This window comes from Corapipo altera, unplaced genomic scaffold, assembly GCF_003945725.1.
Source record: "Corapipo altera isolate COAL_440 unplaced genomic scaffold, ASM394572v1 114, whole genome shotgun sequence".
Classification (NCBI taxonomy): Eukaryota; Metazoa; Chordata; class Aves; order Passeriformes; family Pipridae; genus Corapipo; species Corapipo altera.
Genome location: NW_020885009.1, coordinates 419,373 through 442,676, shown reverse-complemented (window position 1 = coordinate 442,676; position 23,304 = coordinate 419,373). Strand labels below are relative to the sequence as shown.

The 23,304-nt window shown below is 38.0% G+C and overlaps 1 protein-coding gene across 1 annotated transcript in view; it reads left to right on the top strand.

Moving 5' to 3' along the window:
* SHANK2 (SH3 and multiple ankyrin repeat domains 2) overlaps positions 1-23,304 on the top strand; it is a 324,085-nt gene that overhangs the window by 23,061 nt on the left and 277,720 nt on the right. Inside the window, exons 3-9 of the mRNA XM_027667371.1 lie at positions 6,547-6,766; positions 15,707-15,910; positions 17,295-17,366; positions 17,968-18,076; positions 18,329-18,480; positions 19,289-19,456; positions 21,587-21,703. Of these exons, the coding sequence (XP_027523172.1) occupies positions 6,563-6,766; positions 15,707-15,910; positions 17,295-17,366; positions 17,968-18,076; positions 18,329-18,480; positions 19,289-19,456; positions 21,587-21,703 (1,026 nt within the window). The 5' untranslated portion in view covers positions 6,547-6,562. The remainder of the gene's footprint in view (positions 1-6,546; positions 6,767-15,706; positions 15,911-17,294; positions 17,367-17,967; positions 18,077-18,328; positions 18,481-19,288; positions 19,457-21,586; positions 21,704-23,304) is intronic.

The window sequence follows — 23,304 nt, the reverse complement described above, 5'->3', positions numbered from 1 at the left end:
AAGAAACTTTTAGAAAACCCTCCTGTTTTTACAGAAATAGGCTGTGTGTGCAGATTTTGTATGTGGTAATGGTGAAGTACATATGACAAAAAAAAATATAAATTCTTACAGTGTGAGCTTAAACGCCACTTTGATCATATGATGTTGGTATTTAAGACTCTAAATACCAGAAGTTAATAGCCTCTTCTTGGCAAGCCTATGTTGTGCAAATATACATGAAAAAGGGATAACAAGCTGCCTCAGAAATAAGAGGCAGGTTCAACAATTAATTCACTCAATTTTCTCCTTCTTTTTCCCTAAAAACAAAGAATGTGGTAAAGTCCCACTCTTTTGCAAAACCATTTGTCATTTGTGCTTAAAATCTATGCTGAAACAGGGCAGTAAGAAGAATCTTCTGAGCTGGGTGTGAGCAAATGGATATGACCACTGATTTTCAATTCCGATTTCAGATCAGTATTTGACTTTTGAAGTAAGAAACTGAGAAATAGCTTCAGAGACAAGTACAGGAGGAATTTTCCTTGTCATTCTGGTACATGAACACTTATGTCAGCACACATCTTCTAAAATATTTATTTGGGAGTTTTAGTTATTTAACAAAGAGATCAAAAATACATAACCAGACAGTGTAACCAAAGTGAATTTAAGTGAAGGACTGCTGTAGGGGGAATAAAACTGTAATTAGGGGGGTTGTTGTCCCTGTCTGGTGGGACTGGGGGAGCTCCAAGTGCCTCATCCCCCCTGAGCTTCTGCTCTGGGCTGGTTATCATTCTTTGCAAGTGTCCTGGTTTTCTTCTTGTGGGTATTGTCTTTTAGGTTTTGCATTTGCCTGGATGAGTTTTGTATCAGCGGATATTTAGGTACTAATAACATATTTCCATGGGGGTTGATCAGATGTCCTATTTATGCAGATTTCTTTCCTGTCACTCAGTCAGTGGTGTCTCAGATTCACTTTTTGCTGGCAAACATTAATCCTGCTTTTGGATAAAGTGGTTCTGCCCTTTTCAAGCCCTGGCTGTTCCCTGCTGGCCCTCTGCCTCTTCCTCCTGCTGCTTCTGCAAACATTTGCATAGTGATCCAGAGATGTGATGGACGCTGAAACCAACCTCCCAAAACATAAAAAAGCTGGAGTTTAACCTGGGTCAGTATTTTGTTCTGCTTCACTGTTTGTGTTAATGCAGAGATTAGAGCAGTCTGGGAACAAGAGCGAAGGGGTCTGGGCATGAGGGAGGGTGGGCTTGCTTCTTCAGGAGGCGGTGCTGGTTAATGCCAGCTTTAAAGTAGGAGTGCAGGGTGAAACTGAACCCATCAAATTGCAAACTACCCTTTGGAGTTGGTCTTCAATTCAAATTTTCTGCCAGATGACTCTTCTGCAGAACTGTGGAGAGGTGTGAAATGCATGGTGTGCTGGGATTGTACCCCCCTCTTCAATCTGAAATGCTTTTTTGTTTCAGTATTGTTATAATTAGAAAAAGAGTGGCGGTCTGAAAAATAAAAACTAGACACGATTCCAGTATGGGGGAACTGGAATAGTTTATTGAACACGAGAACACGATTTTAAAGGTATCTGAGGTTGGACATGTTAATGAAGGGGACGAGTTATGTTAATTATGGAATTACACAAGTTTTTACTGCAATTTCTAAATAGTTAATTTTTCTTCTAGTAGGATTACATGGGGGATAGAGGGATGACAGGGGTTTAGACATGGTTTGATACAATCATTTCAAAAGTCTTTTCTGATTTCTGCTGGAGCCAGGCTTGATCCAAGAGGTAGAACTTTAACAGCTCTTGTGAGAAGGGTCCAGGTCCTTCAGATCACGAGGTTTTTGTCAGCCCTTGTTTTCCTTTGCTGAAAGCTGGGTTTGGGCTCCCACAAAAAAGCAATGCTTGATCTTCTCCAGAATTTTAATTTAATAACTTGTTGAGCTGGTTCTTGAGCTGATGTTTATAATCCTTAGTAAAGCCACAGTTTTAGGAGCTCCTGGCAGGTTCTATACAGACAGAAATCTCTTTCCTGAATAGTTTTTCTTCAGAGTTAATAATTAAGTACCTCTTTCTAGCAGTTACTGTTACTGTAACAGCAAACTTTTCTCACAGTCTGGTTAATGGCCTTACTCAGCCTAAACAATGCCGACTCTGTATTCCAGATATTCCCACAGGTAGGTTTATGAACTCACCTGACAATAGCAGCCTGGAGGGCTTCTCCCTGCAGGTGACAGGGCTGGTATTGTGCAAATGACTGTTTATATAAAAATAGATTGTTCTTATAGTGACTAGGAGCCAGTGACCCTTGAATTTGAAACCTTGCTCTGAGACCTGGCCTTGTTGGCCTTGGACAAGGTATTTGATGTGTGTCCCAGCTGTATTTTAAAGAGAACTCTTAACTGCTCCAAATTTCCAATCCTGTGAGACTCTAACCTATGTTCACATGAAAAAAACCAAAATCTCACAGGTCAGGGAAAGAACTTTATCCCTCCATGTCCTTTATTGTAGTTTCCCTACCAAAATTTAATCTTGGTTTTAGGGCTACATACAATATATGGACTTAACATGGAACAGATCTTTTAGAGCAGCTTTTTGTGTCTGTAGAGATCGCTATGTTCCATATTTACCAATGTGAAACTAGACAGGAGGGTTTGTTACTTTGCAGGATCAAGAAAATTGCACATAGGCATAATAAAGTTGAAGACTTTAAAACATGATTCTTTGTAGTGGGCAAGTGTTTTGGGTATCTTATAATAACATGTGGGTTTATTGAAGATCCCCTGTGCAATGTGTGTCCCCATCGATGATAATTTAAACCCTTTCATATCAAGTTTCAGCCCTTTCCTATCAAGTTTATAATACGTAAGACAGTTAAAAATAAATTTAGACACACATATTAATTTAAATTAATTTCATGTGATGTTTAACAACCACAAGGCTACAAAAAACACATGAGTCTGTCACTGCTCTTGCCTTTTCCCTCTGCAGTGTCAGTTTACACTCACCAGAGAACATCTTTCAGACAGAGTAAGTGAGCTCTGGGAGTTGAATTTCTTGTTAATTCCAGCCTTTTATAACGTTCTTTTAGAATTTTTTTTGTTTTTTAAAGAAAAAGGCAGTTTGATGGTCATACCACTTCCCCATGGTTTAGGCTGGTTTAAACTCTCCTTAATGGTATGGTGGTAACAAATAGCAGGGTAAGAAGTTCCTGGAGAATTTTGTGAAAGACAGAGGAAAAATAAATCTAAAAATAGCATCTGCAAGGGGAAGGCAGCAATCTGAGCTCAACTTATTTCATCTGGCCTGTGGATCTAAGAAGCATAACCTGGCAATAGCAAACATCCCAGTGCTCCTGCACAGGTAAAGGGCAAAGTGCTGAGGGAAAAGTACAATAATAAGAGTGAGCGTATGGCCATCCTTTCAATCTTTCATCTTCCAGCTGTTTTTCAAGGCCCTCCTGTGTCAGAAGTGGTGTTTAAGCAGCTGGAGCTCATGCTTGCTTTGTTCAAGGGACGTGCAGGGGCCAGGGCAGGAAAGCGTCCAGGGCTGGGAAACACTCAATGCACAGGAGCTGAAAAATGTGGACTGAGGGTGAGAGGTGGAGCAAACACTTGGGGTGACAGTTTCCATCATGAGTTTATTTCCAAGTTAATTTGAAATCTGCTTTTATTCATTTATAGAGAAACGTTTCTGCACTCAGCACTTTTCTATACCAAAAGCAGCCACTGATGCTACAAAATACAATCAGTTTAACTATGGGAAGTGTGTGATCTGTTGCTTTTTTAAAGAAAAGGAAAGAAGGCATCCAAGCAATACTTAATCTATATTTTAGCTATATAGCATCCTTTTGAACCAATGAATTGCCGAGGGATTAGGAACCTGGGATCCTATATTTTCATTGGCTGTACGAGCCTAAGTAAGCCAGGCAACCTGCCTTACTTTTTCTGAAGTAAAGGTTTGGTTGTGGAAAATTATTTGGAATATCACAGGAAAAAAATTGAAACAGTTTCTGAGAGATAACAACTTCCCTGTGGGAGCTGTGATAATGAGCTTCTCTGGTTATTAAATGGTGGTATTTTCCATTTTCACACAGTTAAGAGCCAAACTTAGGTTTAGGGAGACATCATAGAATCACAGAATGTTCTGAGTCAGAAGGGACCAACAAGAATCATCAAGTTCAACTCTCAAGTGATTGACCTCTGTTCCTGAGCAGGCTCTGCCCTATGTGGGACCTGTACTGGTGCAGTTTGTCCAGTATTGGAATTGTCTTCTTTAAAAACTGGTGTTTAAATCATCTGCTTCTCCATAGTGCTGGTGGGGCTCAGGTTCTGTTCTTTTTGCCACTGTGGATACAGGTTTTCATTATCCTTTCTGTGGTTACCTGTGCATTAGTTTACTTTAATGTATATTCCAGAAAACTAGGTGGCTTGTGTCTTGTTGATGAGTCTCCAAGGAGTTCTTTGTCCCACTATTTATTAAACTTGAAGGCTTGATTCCTGGGAGCTGGTCCTTCAGGCAGTGATTTCCCTTTCTTATTCTATAATGAGATATTTCTGGGTAGTGTTTGAGTGAAAATCCACTTGCCAAAACCTTGGGAAGTTTTTTCCTTAACTCTTTATTTGTATGCTGTATGATTGCAGTTTACTGCTCTCTGTTCAATCCATTGCCCTGGAATATGTTGCACTCACAAATGGCTTTAGGGAGAGACAAAACATGTGATTGTCTTTATGTCTTTTTGCTCACACTCACTGGCTTCTGATGCCCTTAAACAGTGTTTATTGCCCTGTGATATTTTGGGTTCACATTTTTTAACATTGGTAGATAAATAAAGAAGCCATCAAAATGTTTAGGCTTTTTATTGGCTTAAGGTGCTTTGGAGAGCAACATTAATCTACAGTTCAGTGAAGCAGCAAAAAAAAAAGAAATACTCCCTCAAGAGTTTTCTTTTGTAAATAGGGCCTTGCATTAAGCTGCTGTGAACTGGCATGTTTTCAGATTTCTGAATGCACAGTTTTGTCTTCATTAGTAATTATAGCTGAGGGTAATCACACTGGAATTATTCCTCATCAGAAATAACAATAAGGCTTGATGATGTAGGGATGTGATGTGCTTTGGAAACACTTACCCTTGACCTCAGGCTTCGGGCCTGTCCAACACATGGGCACCTTCAAATCCCAACTGAATGGCAGCCTTTTATCTCTGGAATCACTGCCTTGGAAATGATCAGACTCTGAGGGGGACTGACTAATCTGGTCCTGATATTTGCTTGACTCAAACTAAACTGTTAAACGCAGTGATAAAAAACGTTCTCTTAGTCCTTGCTGTTGTTTGGCTTTATTTACTTTGGGGGATCTGGCTGTGAGATCATTATGGAAAACATATACTTGGATATCTCAGTGCACTCACCTGCTATATGAGTGACCTTGGTCAAGTCACTTTGCCCTTCTGTGCTTTACTTTTGCTTTAATGTCTCTTTTTAAATGTGATTTGACAGTGGAATTGGTTGTTTGGGTTTTTTGTTTGTGGTTTTTTTTAAAAAAATTTATTTTTTTTTTCTTTTCACTGGGTTTTTTTTAATTAAAAAGCAGAGAAGTTGTCTTGGGAGGTTTCTTAAGGAAAAAAATGAAAAACAGTGGTATGTTTTTCTGACCTCTTAAAAACTGAAAAAGTATATTGGTACCAAGCACTGCAAAGTTCATGATAGTCTTTTAGATTTTTTTTTCACCCTCAGTATAATTTTTATCCTCATTTTTCCGTAGAATAATAACTTTAATTTCCTGGAGAAGCTTTGAGTTTGTGGGACAAGAAAAATTCTATTGGTGGTGTAGCTGGAAAAACCCAGAAGGAAAATATTCTGCTGTTCTTACTGTGAGAACTTTGAATGCAAATGTCTTTAGTTTGGACTAAAATTACTTTCATTTCAGCCTAATCTATATCACAGATTAAAAATGTTTCTAAACTCTGTATTTGAGTGTGTTTAATAGACGGATTTGGGTAGTGTTGATAGAAAAGGATGTTACGTGAGCCACAAAACACAGAGCAACATCTGTGTCTGCCTGGCTCCCTGTAGTATTTCATATTTTGGTTAATTCCACTGTTTGAAAAAACTGACTTTTGCTGAAGCCTCACCTGTGCAGTTTCTCAATGTGTACAGGACGATGTTAGTTTAGCACTTATATTAATTTCCTGAAATGTCTTTTCACTGGGAGAAGGAGATTTCAGAGCCAGACCTTGTTCTAAGTACAGTTTACAACAGTGCTAGTTAGGACTGGCTTTCTGGATCCTTTGGGAGATTGGGTGTGCCCGGGAAGAAAGGTCATCTTACATTTTATTACTCTTTTTTGCTTCTCCTGTCCTTCCTCTTCTGCAGTAAATTGGTAGCCAGATTTATTTCCTTTACATTCTTCCTCCCCACATAATTGACAGAAATAAAAGGAGGATAAACCATAAAACTCCCTTGTTAAATGCATGTTATTTCCAAGAAAGCAAAACTTTGTGATTGGTTAATCTTTAAGACTTTAACTATAACTTTTTTTTTTCCTTTTTCTCCTTTATATTGGCAGGGTAAAAAACTTGAACATGCCTCGTAGCCCAACATCAAGTGAAGATGAAATGGCGCAAAGCTTTTCCGACTATTCTGTGGAATCTGAATCAGACAGTTCCAAAGAAGAAACTATTTATGACACAATTAGAGCAACTGCAGAAAAGCCAAGCAGCAGAATGGAAGACAGTCAGAGCAACACATTAGTGATTCGAATTATAATACCTGACCTGCAGCAAACGGTAAGGCAGATTAAAAAAATTAAAAAAGTAAAATTTATTTATTAGCTTTGCTGCTTCAATCTGCAGTAGATCTGTTCTCTTTTCTTGTGATTTTTTGACATATGACAGGTAAAATTTATGCTGTGTTTTCTTTTAATCCCTACACTTTGTACCCCAGTGGTTTACCTGACTGACTGCCTGACCCATCCCCTCCAAGGTAGTGGATTTAGTGTGCTAAGTTGATGAAAGCTGTGATCATAAAGCAAAATATCTGTCTGATCTGCATTTGGGTAGAAGAAAGAGAATTAGGAATCTCATCAGAAGAGGAAGATTGAATTCAGAAATCACATGTTATCTCTGTGAAAGCCTCATACATGTATAACCCCACTGGCTTCTCTCTTCTGGTGAGATTGTGATTGACACTTGACTGGAGTGTAGCAAGAGGTCATAAAATTCTCTCTCTCTCTTTACCATATTTGTTGTCTTTCTCTGCCACCCTCCCATAAAAGGACATCCTTGTTGGATAACTGGTGGCTTTTAGAGCTTAAAGATGAGGAGAAGCAGAAATAAATCTTTCTTTCCTCCTTTGCTGCTGTGCCTTTACTACACGGTTTTGTTTCTCAGACTTCCACCCAGAGAAATCAACATCCTCAGCATGGAGGAAGAAAAAAGGGTGGCATCAAACTGTTCCACAGTTTTCACAATGCCATGAAGTTGTTATTTTATTCTCTCCCACCTCCTCACTGCTTATATGGGAAACATCAGAGAGAATAAAATGACCCTTTCCTGATTTTTGCAGAGGAGTCATTTGTGAGTTAACCTGTGGAACTGTGGGTGTATCTCACATCCCTCAGTCTGTAGGGATGAAACTGGGGACTTTTTAACTAAATATTTAATCTCTCACATCGCAAAAAAAGAAGTGAAAAGACTTTTCATTTGTTTAATAATGTCTGATTAATCCAGTAAAAGAGAATAAAAAGTGGTTTTTTAATTAAAAAAAGTATCTTGGATGTTCCTTAAGTATTAGAAATCTACAGCCCAAATTCCTCTCAAGGAACTATTAAGTCATGTTTCTTTTGTAGTTGAATGTGTAAAATTCGAGCCTGGAATGTTTGGAGAATAAAGGTGACGAAGCTTGTTGTTGTAACGTTTCAATCATTGTCCTCCACAAGTACCATGATAGGAATAACAGTATCATCCTCGAAAAAGTCTTGGGAGTTACTTACTGATTCTGTCTGGAGCCATAACTTGTCCAAGTTTGTGATTAATTGTCTAAATTACCCTGGTAGACATCAGACTTTTTTAATTTCAAAGATGATTATAAAAACACATTCATTTTGTGGATGTGTGCCCCATACATCACTCTGTGCTGACATTTAAGATCTACATCACACTGTGCTGCCATTGAAGATCTATCTCAGATGAAATTATTCCTTTCGTTTTAATTAAGTTCATTTTTGGAGTGATAGAGATGGCCTGTCTACAGGCTGACAGGGGAAGAACTGTTTTGACAACGCGCCCTCAGGTGTGGTTGGAGCTTTCTTTTTAAAGCCCAACCTACAGTGCTCAAGAGAAATCAGTATTGGAACTGGGGGAATTATCTCTTTGATTCTTGCACTTAAAAAATATCTTTTAGATGGGGATTGTGGTTGGAATTGCAGTACCATCCATGAGTTTATGTGGTATGAGGTTAAACTCTATGAAGAGGAAGGGGTGAGGGGCCTGCTGTGAGCCACACATGGAATTTTGATTAAATTCTGGCTGCAGCAGCAATCACCTTGGGTCTTTCGCTTCAGTATTGATTGAAATACTGAAATCCACTGTTGTACATCTTAAATCTAAATGAATTTTGCCAGTAGTGAAGTCCTCAACCAGGATAAGCTCTAACTGGACATGATTAGGATTTTATTGATGATTTTGCCAGCTTGCTCTATCTGTGACCGTGTCAGTGCTCAATGAATTGATCCACTAGCATGGAAATATTAGCTTTTCTTTCTAGGTTTACTCTGATGTTAAAAACCAGAGAGATGTTAGCTTCCTGAAGCCCTCTTATTTCATTACTCTGTGTTTTAGAGTTATTTTATAGTTATTTAGAGTTATATTATAGAGTTAGTTATTGACACTATTGAGACTCTTTTTTTAATTAATTTTTTACAGGAAATGAAATAACCCAAAAAGTATTTTTGATTTTGTGTTTCTTTTGTTCCTTTTTATTGCTTTACTTTTTGTATTTTTTTTTCCTTTTCAATAGGCTCTTAATGAAAAGTACTTGGGTTGCTTGAAACAAACAGTTCTATAGCAGATGATCTATTTCTGATTTAATTTATTAGCTCTTTGTATAGAGAAGTGAAAACTGGATTCAGCTTAGGAAACAGGAAGGACTGGTGGCTTAAATGTGGGGTAGCAAACTGTGGAGAAGATTATAGTTTATGAACTGTTTTATAACTACAAGCCAGAGCCAACATACACCCCATTTGCTGTATAATTACAATTAATTAAACATAAAAGGTGTTTAAAATTAGTCTGTTTAATCAAACAAGCATGAAATGACATGATTTACTTTTGTGCTTTTTTAGTTCTTTAGGAAGTGTTAGTATTTGTTTAAAAGAAAACAAATTGAAGGTTTTTAGATAAAATTCAATCCCCTGGGGAGCTATCACTAGGATCCCCTTAGCCAAAATCACTATGAATAAAGTTTGCTCATCTGCAGTGGCTGTGGTATAAATTGCCTTTATTTCATTGCAGGTGTGAGATAAGCATCAAGCACCACAAATAGGATGCGCTGCTATAGAAAACTTTATAAATTATCACCCATTGTAGCAAATCTGTCTTGCTGCCCTTTTAGTCTCATTTGAAACTTTTAAAGATCATGTAAACCTTGACGAGTTCATACAAAGCCCTTAAGAACACTTAGTTTTCAGTTCTTTTTTGTCCCCTTTTCAGTTCAGGTGATAATTCAATTTATTGAAACAATGCTTTGTACAAAGAATAATTTCTTATTACTTCTGTGCATCACCTGCATTCAAGTGTCACCCCTAGCACAGGAGTGTGGAGAATATTTAAATGAGCCACTGAAAGATTTCCTGAGCTCAGTGAAATTACTGAGGGGATGGAGAGAATAGAAAACCCTCCACATCCACAAACACATTCATAGAAGAGTGGGGCAAAAAGCTGTATTATTTGGCATTTAATTTCCTGATTTAATAAACCAGGAGGCTCAGCAGGTGTGATTTCTTTTGACCAGAAGCTTGTTTGCATCCAGCTCAGAGGGCTCAGGCTTGACAGGAAATGCCAGGTACTGAGAGTAGTTCCTTCCCTCTTTGCAATATTCAGTTGTGTTTGCCCTTAAGGTGGAGATGCTTCATTCCCAGGGCAGCCCAGTTCAGTGTCACGCTGCCAGGGCAGTGGTGGCAGGTTGGAATCCTTCCTCCCTGTAAGCAAAGCTGGCAGTCAACAGCCCCCAGTCTCCTACCTTGTGCCTAAATCTATTGTGCCTGAAGGCAATTGTGCTTTTGCTGGTGTCAGTCGTCTTTTGGACATTGAAAATCTGGTGAACTGATGTGTTTGTGCTTTCCTCTCTGATGCCTGGCATAACTTCCCCCTCCCTGGACCTTTTTGGTCAGAATCCCAGCTAAGTCATCTTGTATCCATTTCTTTTTTCAGCCTATGTAGGAACATATCAAAAGTGATTCTGCCTATAAATGGAATGAATCTGGCTCTCCTCCAGTAACTGTTGTCAAGAAAACCTCCTTTGCATGATATTCTGTCAGGGATGATGATGTTCTGTGCCTAAAACTGCTTTTTTTCACAGATATGGAGATCAGTTCTTTCAGCCAGTTGTTTTAAGGAATGTTTTCATCATTTTATTATCAACACATGGTTGTTCCACTCCTTTGTTTTACCCTCTATTTACATGCTCCCTTTGGGTAATGTTTAAAGTTAAAATGCTCAGAATCATATTTTATTAAATTCTGATGCTGAGATGGGATTAGGTCTTCTGAAGACTTCTTTCAGGTGGTTTCTGTCCATCTGTTTTACTGCTCTACTGCAGTAATGCGAATTTATTGACTCCAAAATGTTTTTTGGTAAGTGGCAGTTTGGTAAAGCAATAACATAGCCTGTAGCTACTTCTTGGTGTTCTATTTCTGCATTGCTTTTTATCCTTTTGCATCCTTTCTCCCTTCCCCCCTGCCAGTACTCACTGGGTTTTGTTTGTTTTTGGTTTTTGCTTTGGTTTTTTTTTTAGGATTAAGATTCTTTTCCTTTAGTGTTTTTCTTTTTTAACTAAAACTCACATTTAGTTTGTACAATTTTTACCTCACAAAGGTGATTGTCACAATTGCAGCTTAAGTCCCTGTCTCAGTTAAATGAGATTGAAGTGTTTTGCTAAGGAGGATGAGTTATGGGGAAGACCAAGCTCCTCCCTCTAAGCAATTGTAAATACAAAATTACGAGACTCCAATTGAGGAAGTATGGAGAAAGAAAAAAAATAACAGCCCTTTATTAAAGGCTATATTGGCAGAACAACAAAAGAACACAAAAACAACTAAACAATAATCCTGTACCCAAAAGTCCCCTCCAAAAAACCAGTTCAGCGCTTTCTGCCTTTTGATGCCATTCTAACGACAGCCAGCAGGGAGCGCTGTTGGAGCACTGGGGGAGCAGAGCCTGCAGTGCTCGGGGTTGGCCAGCAGGGGGCGCTGTTGGGCTCCAGCTGTCGTTGTGGGAGAGGCCGAAAATGGAGATCTGCCCCACACGCAGAAGGGGGAGGGGAAAAGGGGGAAAAAAGGGGCTCTTCCCACAGACTCATGTTGTTGGCGTCTGGCTCTGACCGGGACTCCCCCTCCTTGTCTATGGGCACAAGCTGCTGCCAGCATGGGAGCAGAGGAGGGACGGGGCGGCCTCCTCCCCCAAAGGTTCCTTCGCAGAAGGGTCAAGCCTCTCCGATGAAATTCAAACAAGTCCAGGCTGGGGGCACAACAGGGCACAGGAGAATGGAGGCAAACCGGGGACAGAAGCAGCCAGATGACCAGCCAGAACCAAAATTAACTTCAGAACCACCCCCCCCCCCCCCCCCCCCCCCCCCCCACCCTCCCTGAGTCACGGCAAAAGTGAAATGTTTCCCGAGGAGAGAGAAAAAACAACTCATCACCCACTGCTCCACCAGTCTTCTGAGGGCCATCAGCTTGGAATGTGGGTCTGCTGGGTAGTTCTTTTTCGTTTTTAGAACAAGTAAACCTATGACAATCCCATTTTTGCTTAGAATGCCTCCATTTTTACTTGTTTCCAGTATCTTTAGCACCCCACTGCCTCAAATTTATGCCAAGTTTTCCCTTGCAACTTTCCACAAGTATTCCTCTGTATCCCATTTAGTGTCTGACTGTCCATTGCTGCTTTCTTTTACAGCTGATATTCCTCCTTTTTATTTTCAGTTTGATGATGGAAACATTGTGGATGCTGCTGACATTTGTTCCCATGCCCTTGACCTGGACAGGTGATCTGACTTGCCAGCTGATGACAGTGTGGCCAAACTGCTTTTTTTTGACCTTTCCTCTCATGAATTCTGTGTTTCCTGAAGGCATTTTGATGAAGGAAAGCAGTGTTTCTGAGAATTAAGTTGAACACTGAGCACAAATAAAAATGAGTGACTTGCTTTTTTTTTTCTTTTCCTGATGCCAAACTCTCATTTACCTTTTCCACTTTTTGGTTGTCACATCTTTAATATCAACATTTTCTATTGAGAGGAATAACTTGTATTTTGATATTCTGGCAATCACATTTCGGAGGCAGCTGTACAAACCATTTGTCATGTTCCTCTGTCACAGCACAGCTCTGTGTGATTGACAACTTCATGAGGCTGATGAGAGAGATGTGTTGGTTGATAGATATTTTTAAATGGATAAATGTTATTCCTCAGAGATTCTGTATCATGAACATCATTCCCATTGAATTAATATCTTCTCTTCAGCTGGGGTGGATGAGTTGTATTTTTCCCTTCCTTCCAGCCCTTCTGTTGTGCTCAGTGACTTGCTCTCACCCCTGTGCAGGAATAGGAGATTATAACTGACCACATCTCTCCTGATTCAAAGAGCTTCATATCAAAAACCCAGCTCTTGCGTTTCAGCAACCAGTGCTGACGTGCTGCTGTGCTGCTAGACTTGGGTTTTGAGTGGCCTAGTGTGGTTTTGACAGTGGTTTTGATCCACTCAGGGCTTCTTTTTTGGTTCTTATTTGAAAGAACTGTTGCAATTTTTGCAGGAAATGGAGCTGGCAAAGCATCACACTCCCTCTGGCCTTGGGATGCAACAAAAAGAATGGAATAAATAGACCCCACATCTGTCAAGGCAAAACATCTTTATGTTTCATTGTACTTCTTATGTGTTTCTGTTGTTCTTTATCATTAAACTATCCCTATTTTTTGATTTTTTTTTTTGAAGTTGTTGAAGATTAGAAAAAGTTGAGCAGCTTTTCTGATTCAGCTGCTGTTTCATTTCCTTGTGGTCACCGTGCCATGTACATCTAATAAATTCTTACTTATTTAATAGCTAAAGCAATCTGTGTGTAGATTCTGCTGACTTCATTGGAAGCATAAATAATCACTTTTCTCATTAGTTCCTTTTATCTAAATCTGAGACATTCTGGTAGCAAAGCTATTTGGTTATTGATTTGATTTTTACATCATTGATCTCAGTTCATTATAAATTACTAATATGATCAATATTTATTACAATTAATGCATTTTTGGTTTTTTGTGAATTACTAAAAGAGCAAGGGCTGTTGATACATTGTAAAATTACTGGTTTCAAAGTGTTTCCATTTATTCTACCATTGCGGACTCTTAACATATTGTAGTCAGGGTGGTAAAAATACAGTTGTAGTGTAGTTATCAGATAACTAATTTTAAAACAAGCCTTTGAGCTACTACACAAAAAGAATTCCTCACTGTCTTGTCAGGTCCAGTGAAGGTGGTCAAACTCTTATGTCTTGTCCTCATGCTTTAAATGGATGTGCCATTGTCAGATTTGTGGAAAGCAAAGGATTTCAGAAGATAAATATTGTGTATTACCAATGCAATGTGCATAAACACCATAAAAAGATTTACTTTCCATTGAAATCTATTCTGAAGAAATTAGAAATTATTTATAATTTTGCCAATTTAGCAGATATTTGGAGATTAGAAATACACCATTATCTGCAGTGTTATCAAGGACAGACAGAACACAAGTATAGACTGAACAAAATTGAACATGTTGAATTCTCAAGGTGCATTGAAACCCAGCAGACTTAAAGTGTGGGAAGAAGTTACTGTTTTGTGTTTTTAAAATCAAAAGAGTGTCATACAAATCCAAAATTAGTTTGTTTCATGCAAGAAATACTTTCCTGGGGAAAAACCCCCAAACTTGTAATTTCAAAATTATCTTTGTCTCTTCCTATTTGAATAACATTTCTTATACTCTTTCAGAATGTGTGGATAATGTGTGGATAATAGAAGTTAAGTTCATAACATACCTTATAACTGATAATTTTGAGAGTTGCTGAAAACTGCTCATGTTTGAGCCTGAACTTTGTATTGAAGTTTGAATCCATGTAAGAGTCACGGAGAAAGTGAGGTTCTGAAGGAACACAGGGATTTGAAATGGGATAAGTTGGTATTGTAACTAATGGGATGTTTGGGAATGAAAATACTGTTTATAATAAATTTTCTGTTTCCCTCTCTCCTTCCCTTCAACATCTAAAACCCCCCAACTTTTCACGAAACACCTTGAAATATAAAATATTTGAGGGGAATGAAAACTCTCTCCTATCCAGCTTTATTTGTGACAAAATCTAATATCTCATGTGCTTACATTTGCTCTGATGAATATATAAAAAGGCCTGGTTGACTTGTAGGGTTTGCTCAGTTAAAAACAGTTGTAAATTGAAAGTCCTTCATGTCCTGGTTGTATTTTTTACTGCTGAAAATTTTTGCCACACACTATTGCAGCAGCCAAGAAGGCACTGTGAACATAGAAAATATTGTGATTTCTGCCTTTGAATTTGCTCTTCGAATTTCTGAATTGAGTTATTCAATGAATTTATAATGTGATTTGTGCCTATGTCATCAGAGATCACTTTCAACTGCATGCAGAACTCTGCCAGGATAAACATGTTTAGTTGTAAATGACAGACTAACATTTTCTTATGGATGGCCTCAGGACTTTAAAAAGATGCCAACAGATAGTGTAGGTAAAGTTAAAGGAAATATTTCACTCTTTATTAAACATCAATCTTATTTGTACTTGTACTTTATATACAACTATAATATGGGGAGTAGCAGAGCCCTTCAGAAAAGGCCTCAAGAGTGGTTACTGACATTACTACTGTAGTACCTCATGGAAATGTATTGAGAAAAAAAGATATATATCCATTAACATTTTTCTTTGGCCCATGTGCAATCCCTGCATCCCATATTGAATCATGAGGGGACAGAGAACTGGGAAGGATTTTCAAGGTTTTCACATCCTCTATTGCTTCACAGTTCTCTCTGTTCCTCCCACAAACTTACCCTAAGATAAATGTAACAACAAATGAATTAGAATTTTTGCCTGAATACCATTTTTTGGGAGCAATTCTTGTGGACCAAACTGATTGTCATATCAGAACATCCCAGCATCAACTGGATAGTTAAACATCTTGTAACATCCCTTTTTGAACAGGTTTTCTGTGAAGGTTCTCTCTCTCTGAAGAAGAATATGGTCTCTTGTATTTTGTGGAAAGACTTGAAACATCCTGTGTTTTCACAGTACTTGTGCATTGGTTATTATAAATGCACATCTAAAATATAATTCTGTTGATGTATGTTTTGTAGATTTATTGTGTGTGTTTCTAACTATTTATCGCATTTGTAATTTTTAGACTTTAAGGTATTGCTTAAATATTTTTTCATTAATTAGTCTTCTTAAAAATAATTTCTCTTTGCAGAAATGCATTAGATTTAACCCAGAAGCTTCAGTGTGGGTTGCAAAGCAACGGATTTTGTGCACTTTGAATCAGAGTTTGAAAGATGTCCTGAATTATGGACTGTTCCAGCCTGCAAGCAATGGTAGAGATGGGAAGTTTTTGGATGAGGAACGACTCCTGAGGGAATACCCACAGCCAGTGAACAAGGGAGTTCCTTCACTTGAGGTATTTATGTTTGCAGTAGTAGGGAAGCAGTTACTGGATAACCAGCCTTTGCTTTCTCCCAAAGAGAAGATCTTTCTGTCTCAGTGAAGCCTTTTTTTCCCCATCTAGCTCTGCCATCCTTCAGAGTGCACAGATTTCCTCTGTCTGTCTCCTGGGAAAGCAGGAAGGGAGGAGGGGTTGTGGATGTGGAGCAGTCACGTGTAGGCACTGGAATTTCCCCCCTCTCTGTTGCTCATGCAGCTGGGGATAAACTGGGCAGAGCTATTATGGCACTGGAAAAATATGAAGCAGAGCCAGATCACACAGAAACACACTATAGCGGGAAACTGGGGCATGAAACTGGTGTTTAATTAATTTTGGTGTTGCCTGTATGGTGTTACATCAACCACTAATAATGTGCAGTTAATAAACTTACTCCACTATAACACAAATCCAAAAGAAAAGAACCAGGGCCCTGAGAAAGCTTCAAGTTTTACATTTTCTAGCCATTTATTTCAGAGATTCAATCCCTGATGTTCATATTAAAGCTGCAAACAAATTAAATACCCACTTAAATGTTGATTTTTAAAATTTTTTTTCCCGTCATGTTGTTTCCTGAGTGTTTGCAAAATTCTCACTGCAGAAATTCAGGAGTTGAAAGTGTGAAAAGCTGGTGTTAAAGCTTCATTCAGTGCAGTCCCCTTGTCCAAGAGAAATGCAGCATTCTTTGAATTCTGCATAGGACAATTAGTTAATTATAGTAATAAATTTTATTAGTAGTAAATTATAACTGTGGAACTCCCCCATGATTTTTGCTGCTGTGGCCATAGGGTAGAAATTGCTCAGCGTAAAATGTGAGTTTCATGAAAAAAAAAAAAAAAGAGGCAATCCTCTGAACCTCATTCACAAAACAAGTCCTGTTCCACATCAGGACAATTACTCCCATGTTTGTAAAGTTCCTCCTACACTGATTTTTCAGGAATCCTTTTTTTTTTTTTTTATATTTCAGAAATGCTAAACTGATATTTTGAAATGCGTATTTTTTTATTTAACATGCTTTCCCAGTTCTTTCTACCTGAGACTATAAATGAAAGTGCCTGAAAATCCTCAGGGAAAAGCTCTTTTCAGTGTAATTCTTGCTTATTTATGTATATTCTAGAGGCTGATTTCCTCCTTTGATTTTAGTATAGTCATATGAGATATGAATTTTGCTTAAATGAACTGTAAAATTATGATATTGGTATGTTAAGCAGACTGCTGATTATTGGTGAATATTCAAAATTAAATACCAGCCCTTTTTTTTTTTGTTTAGCCTAAATCACATGATTGTGGATGATACTTTCTGGTAAGGTCAGAAAATTATGAGTTCTAAGTTTTAAAATTTATTCTTCTTTTCCTCCCTCAGTTTCGATACAAGAAAAGAGTGTACAAGCAGTTCAACTTGGATGAAAAGCAGCTGGCCAAGCTCCATACCAAGGTATTCCCAACTTCTTGGAGAATTTACCAGTTACCTGCTCAGTAAAGTAATGTGAGAAACTGGAAAGAAGTAGGAGTTCATTACCAAATGCTGAAAAACAAACAGCATGTGCTGCCAATGTGTGAATTGTAATCTGGAAACCTTTTCCCATAGAAAGATAAATATAAATATATATACTCAGAGGTCTTTTCCAACTTAGTCGATTTTGTGATTCTATGATATAAACGTAATTTTAAATGACCCTTCCTTTATAAATCCAGTGTGCTTTCCACATGCTGCAGAAATGGAGATCTGGGTCTTCAGACTACTTTGCAGATCAGAATAATAATAATGATCACCAAACACCAGCCTGATTTCTTACTGAATGAATCACTCATTTTTCCCTTAAAACTGTAAAAATAAGACTCTCTTACATTGACATTTGAGCTTTATAAACAACAAGTTTTATGTTCTTAGTATAAAGTCATTCTCTAGGAATGTGTGTTAACTACTTTCAGTGGTGTCAATGAATGTTGACATAAACTGACAGAATATTTCACTTTTAGTAAAAATTTTTATATTTAAAATCAGAGGATGATTAATTTGTCACTCTTTGTTTCAGGCTAATTTGAGAAAATTCATGGATCATGTCCACCATCTCTCTGTGGAAAAAATGACCAAGATGTTGGACCGAGGACTGGACCCCAACTATCATGATCTGGAAAGTGGAGGTCAGAACAATAAGACAGACCTTGAGTTTGTTAAAACTAAAGTGATTAACAGGTTGAATTTCACACATCCTTTCTCTTACCTTCAGGACTCGGGGCTAATGGCATCCGTGTGGTTTTGCTGTCCACAGATAACTGATAATTTATGATTTTCTTTGAACAGCATTTTTAACTTGACATTTTTTAAAGCAAATGTTCTTTATTCTATAATTTTACTGACCTTTTTCCAAGTACGTGCTATTTTTTTTTCTTTAGAAACACCCCTAACTTTGGCAGCTCAGCTTGACAATACAGTAGAAGTGATAAAAGCTCTGAAAAATGGAGGAGCACATTTAGATTTCAGAGCCAAAGATGGAATGACAGCTCTGCACAAAGCAGCCAGGGCCAAGAACCAAATAGCCCTCAAGGTAAATGCTTTCAATACCAAAGTATATATTATATTATTAAAAAAAGATACATAAAGGAGAATATTTTCAGTTAATTACCATGTTGTCCTTAGTGGATCCTTTAATATGTCCTTGTGCTTTCTTGTGCTTTCAAATCTTACGATTTTCTTTCAATAAAAGGCCTTTTCACTTCTGATTTTTTTTTTTTTTAGTAGGAAGAAAAAAGGGTGATATTTAAGCTTATTCATTGATACATTGGGAAAGATCTGTCAGAGGAAATAGGAATAGAGTTATTGTCACTTACCTCTTTGAAATCAGATGACAGTGGCCTGGATTACACATTATATTTTAACACAACCTCTTCTGTTTTCTTTTGTATTTTAACAAGTATTCTTGAATCACACTGATAGTCTAGATTAAGCCTTAGGTTTATGGCTTTTGCTCATTTCCTTTTGACAGATATTCAAATAGCATGACATTTTTGATAATGCACCTTGTAGCTGAAGATGTGAATGTGCTGCAAAGGTGATGTAGTATTTGAAGAATTGAGATTTCTGAATTAGGGAGAGAATGGAAATTGGACTCATTGCCACTCGTTCTTTCTGTGCTATCCCCATAGATTCCTTTAGATCCTAATGCTTCCAAGGTCATTTCTTCATTAAAAAATTTCTTGCTTAAAATGGGCTGGGGCACAGTTTAACAGCTGATAAATAGGTGAGCAAAGAGTATATATTAAGTATCAACCTTATAAATACTTTTTCAGGTAAAGACCCTTTATAGGTAGAAGTGCCTCCAAAATATATTTTTCACAGTCTGTGGTTGCTTTCAGACCCTTTTAGAGCTGGGAGCATCTCCCAACTACAAGGACAGCTGTGGCCTGACCCCGCTGTACCACACGGCTGTCGTGGGAGGGGATCCCTACTGCTGTGAGCTCTTACTCCATGAACATGCCACAGTGAGCTGCAGAGATGAAAATGGATGGCAAGAAATCCATCAGGTGGGAAAGATTATTTTTTGCTTGGAGCTGAACTTGCATGAGGAAATGTGCCATGTTTATTCTATGTTTCAGCACCATTTTGAAGGTCCTTTGGATACCTTTTAGTCCATGCATTTAAGTATGGAATTTCTTTCCTTTTTTATTTACTTTTTCTGGTTTTGTTTGTTTGTTGGAGGTTTTTTGTTTATTTTGTTTTGTTTTGTTTATTCACTATGCATCCTGCTGTGGTGAATTAGAAGTGGAAACTGTTCCAGTGCAGTTCTGTAACTTTGAAATCCTATGGTTACTGTTGATTTTGCTGCAGAAATTGCAGTGGTTGTATTTATGTCATGGACACTTGAAGTTTAACATCTGGTTTAGTGGCACTTCAGTAAAAGAGTATAGCTTTTAGTTAGATGCCAATGTTGGTATCCTTGGCAGTGCTTCTTGTGTGTGTGTGAGAGTACTTTCTCCTTTGTCTCTGGTGACCTTTACAGGAAGATTTGTGTTCAGGATCCTGCTGCTGGGATCCTTCAGTTGTTGCACTGATGGATGTTAAACTCTTACAAACTCATAGTTTGAGTCAGTTTTCCTCATTCTGTGTGTGAAAGCTGGGTTCCTAATACTTTTCCCTTTGCTGTTTGGGTTTTCCTTTCCTCTCTTACATACTCGGTGTGTGGCTAAAGTGATAGTGTGCTCTATAATGAGATTCGTAAAAACTTATATCTTTGAACTCTTATTGTCTTCTCCAGAAACATCTGAATATTATACAGCAGTTGTGTAAGAACGCTTTATTAATTTCTCTGTGCGTAACGATAAACTCAATAACTTACAAAGTTTAAAGATTGCAATAATCCCAATGTCATTGCAGCTACTTTATGCCTTTTCTCTGTGTGGATGAGTTTGAGTGATCATAAAAATTCTGAAAATAAAGACAAGAATTCCCTATTTTTAAAACCCAGCCTTGTACACGTAAGGCCATTATTTCTTGTAATAAAACAGAGCTTTCCAAACCCACTGTATTAGTTGTAATCCTAAATAAATCAAAGTTTACACCTGCATTAGGGGCAATCTGTTTTCAGTAATCAATAATCCAAGCATTTCTCAATGAATTAAGATGGATGGTGATACAATACAGTCCCATATGTTGTTGTCTGTGTGCAGAAGCTGAAGTTACCTTGCATGGCAAGGAAATAATTGATAGCAAGTATAGTTGTCATTTTGCTAATGCAGTCTTTAGCTTTTGGAGGTAAGTCTCTGGGTTACCCTTATAGTAAAGGGGAAAGATGGCAGTTCATGTTGGGCCAGGATAGTAATAACAAGGATATCATCTGGAAATACCTGTCTCTTTCTGCACTGGTAGCCCTGATGAATGATCTGTCACAGATTGATTTAATTTGTGCACTGACAGTACACTTAATTTTTCTCATCCAAATTGTAGATTCAGTCCAAGTGTGTCAGTTTGTACCTCCCCCTGAATTCAGCAGTAATTAGGTACCTGAGACAGACTCAATAGCTTTCTATACCTCTTTCTCTTAGCCAAAATCCTGTATTATATAGGAATTATGATGATCTGAGATGGTGTGAAGTTAAAAATGTTAGGAATTGGGAGGTGCTCTGTCAGTGTGCCAGAGAGAAGAAAGTGGTCAAGTAAATGAGGCTGATGAATAGAAATACTGAGATTTTTCTCAAACTTATTTGCTAATCAGGAAAGTTTCCAATTTCAGTGATATTTTAGAGACTTACTTCCAAGTATTCAGGGTCTAACTTTTTATTTGTGTGACAGATAAAATGACTCCTGAAGATTTTTCCCTCTCTTGGGTCAGTGCCATGTGTATACTATGTGCCTAGTTGACAGGCAGATAGATACATCAGAGAACCAAGAAGGTTATTCAATTCTGGCCGTATTTCCCTAAATAGAAGGAAGAAGCTTTGGAAATCTGACCATCTTCAGTGCCATCTACTGGGCAACATTCCGAGGAGTAGCAGGACCAAAAACTCTTCTGTCCATTGCTTGTCACGTTTGAGTCATAAATATTAGTGGATAAAAAGTTTCAAACGTAGTATTTCCTTGATCCCTTAAATCACCATCCCCCAAATAAGCAGATCTAGGTTGTATAATAACCAAAATATTACTGAATCTCTGACCAGGCTTGCAGGTATGGACATGTCCAACACCTGGAGCACCTCCTCTTCTATGGCGCCGACATGTGTGCCCAGAACGCCTCAGGAAACACGGCTCTGCACATCTGTGCCCTCTATAACCAGGTGAGACCCTGTGCCACAGAGTCCCACTGTCCTCCTTCAGTGACAGAAAGGTTCCTTGGGGGAGTTGAGAGATTGTGGAACCATAGAATCATGGAGTGGTTTGCACTGGAACAGACCTTGAAGGTCATCTTGTTCCAACCCCGTGCCGTGGGCAGGAACACCTTCCACCAGACCAGGTTGCTCCAGTTCCTGTCCAACCTGGCCTTGAACACTTCCAGGGATGGGGTAGCCACAGCTTCTCTGGGCAACTTGCTCCAGGGAAGAATTTTTTCCTACTATCTGCTCTAAACTTACTCTCAGTTTGAACCCATTCCCCCTTGTCCTGGCACTCAGGCTCTTGTAAGTAGTCTCACTCCATCTTTCCTGTAAGTTCCCTTTGGGAAAGCAACTTAAGGGAAAGATGGGGCAAGACTACTGTGCTTGGGATCCCCTCTGCCTGGCTGAGTGGGGAGGGATGTCTTGCTTTGAGGGAAGGTAAGTCCAGTCCCACTGGAAACCAGTGTTTTGAGAGAACAGCACACAGCCAGAAAAAAAAGGCCTAATTGAGGTACAAATGCTAAAATTTCCATGTCCATCCACAAAAACAGAGGCTTGGAGAGTTTCCTATTGAAAAAGTTTACTAGTTTGATGTTAGGTTTTCCTGAGATGCAATTTCCTCACTTTTAAGAAATGCATTTGGGATAAATATCCCATTGTTACTGATCTGCAGAGGCAAGTTACAGTTAAGAGCAACCCATTATTTTTAATTTGATTTACTTAATATGCAATGAAGTGTTTTAGGTTTTAAAAAGTGGTCATAGTAACTAGAAAGAATGTAATTAAAAACTGTTTTATTTGTGTTTTATTCACTGATTACAAATAAGACTGCTCACTGTAGGTAGCAAGAAATACACATTAAATAGAAAATAAAACAATATGTTCTACCAGCTTTTTTTTTTTTGGCATCATATCTAAATACTTGTTTCCTATACAGAATTTATTGATGGTCTGCTGGAATCTAAATTAGAATTAAATAAGAAATAATTAGAAAATTCTGTGGAAATGTCTCTGTGGTTTATATAGAAGATTCTTTGCTGTTTACAACTTGTGTGGTAATTTACAAATAATGGAATGATGTAATTTTATAGCATTTTATATTCTCAGGGATGAGATGGAGAGGGAATGAGTTTTACAACTATGTTAAAATTCAGCACATATAATATTACATTGAATTAGGAAAGCACGAGATGTGACTGTAAATAGTGAAACATCTGTTAAAGCATGTGCTTCTTAATTAAATACCATCCTAGTTTTTTCCTAAAGTCTTGTCAAGACAGATTCCTCAATGAGGTCTAAAATACCCTCAACCTCTTAAAAAAAAGAATTTTGGGGATAATTTGGCATTTTTCAAGGCTACTGACAAAACAAAAATTTTACATTTAGGCTTCACATCGAGATCCTAACATGTATAATTGAAGCATTTATACTGAAAATTATTTTAAAATATTAATTCTAACCTCATTTATTTCACTCTTCCTGAGTAAGAATTTCAAAGCCCAGACCATAACACACATATAAACTTAAAATCCTGATTTTTTTTTGGTAACTGTTTTATTGCAGTG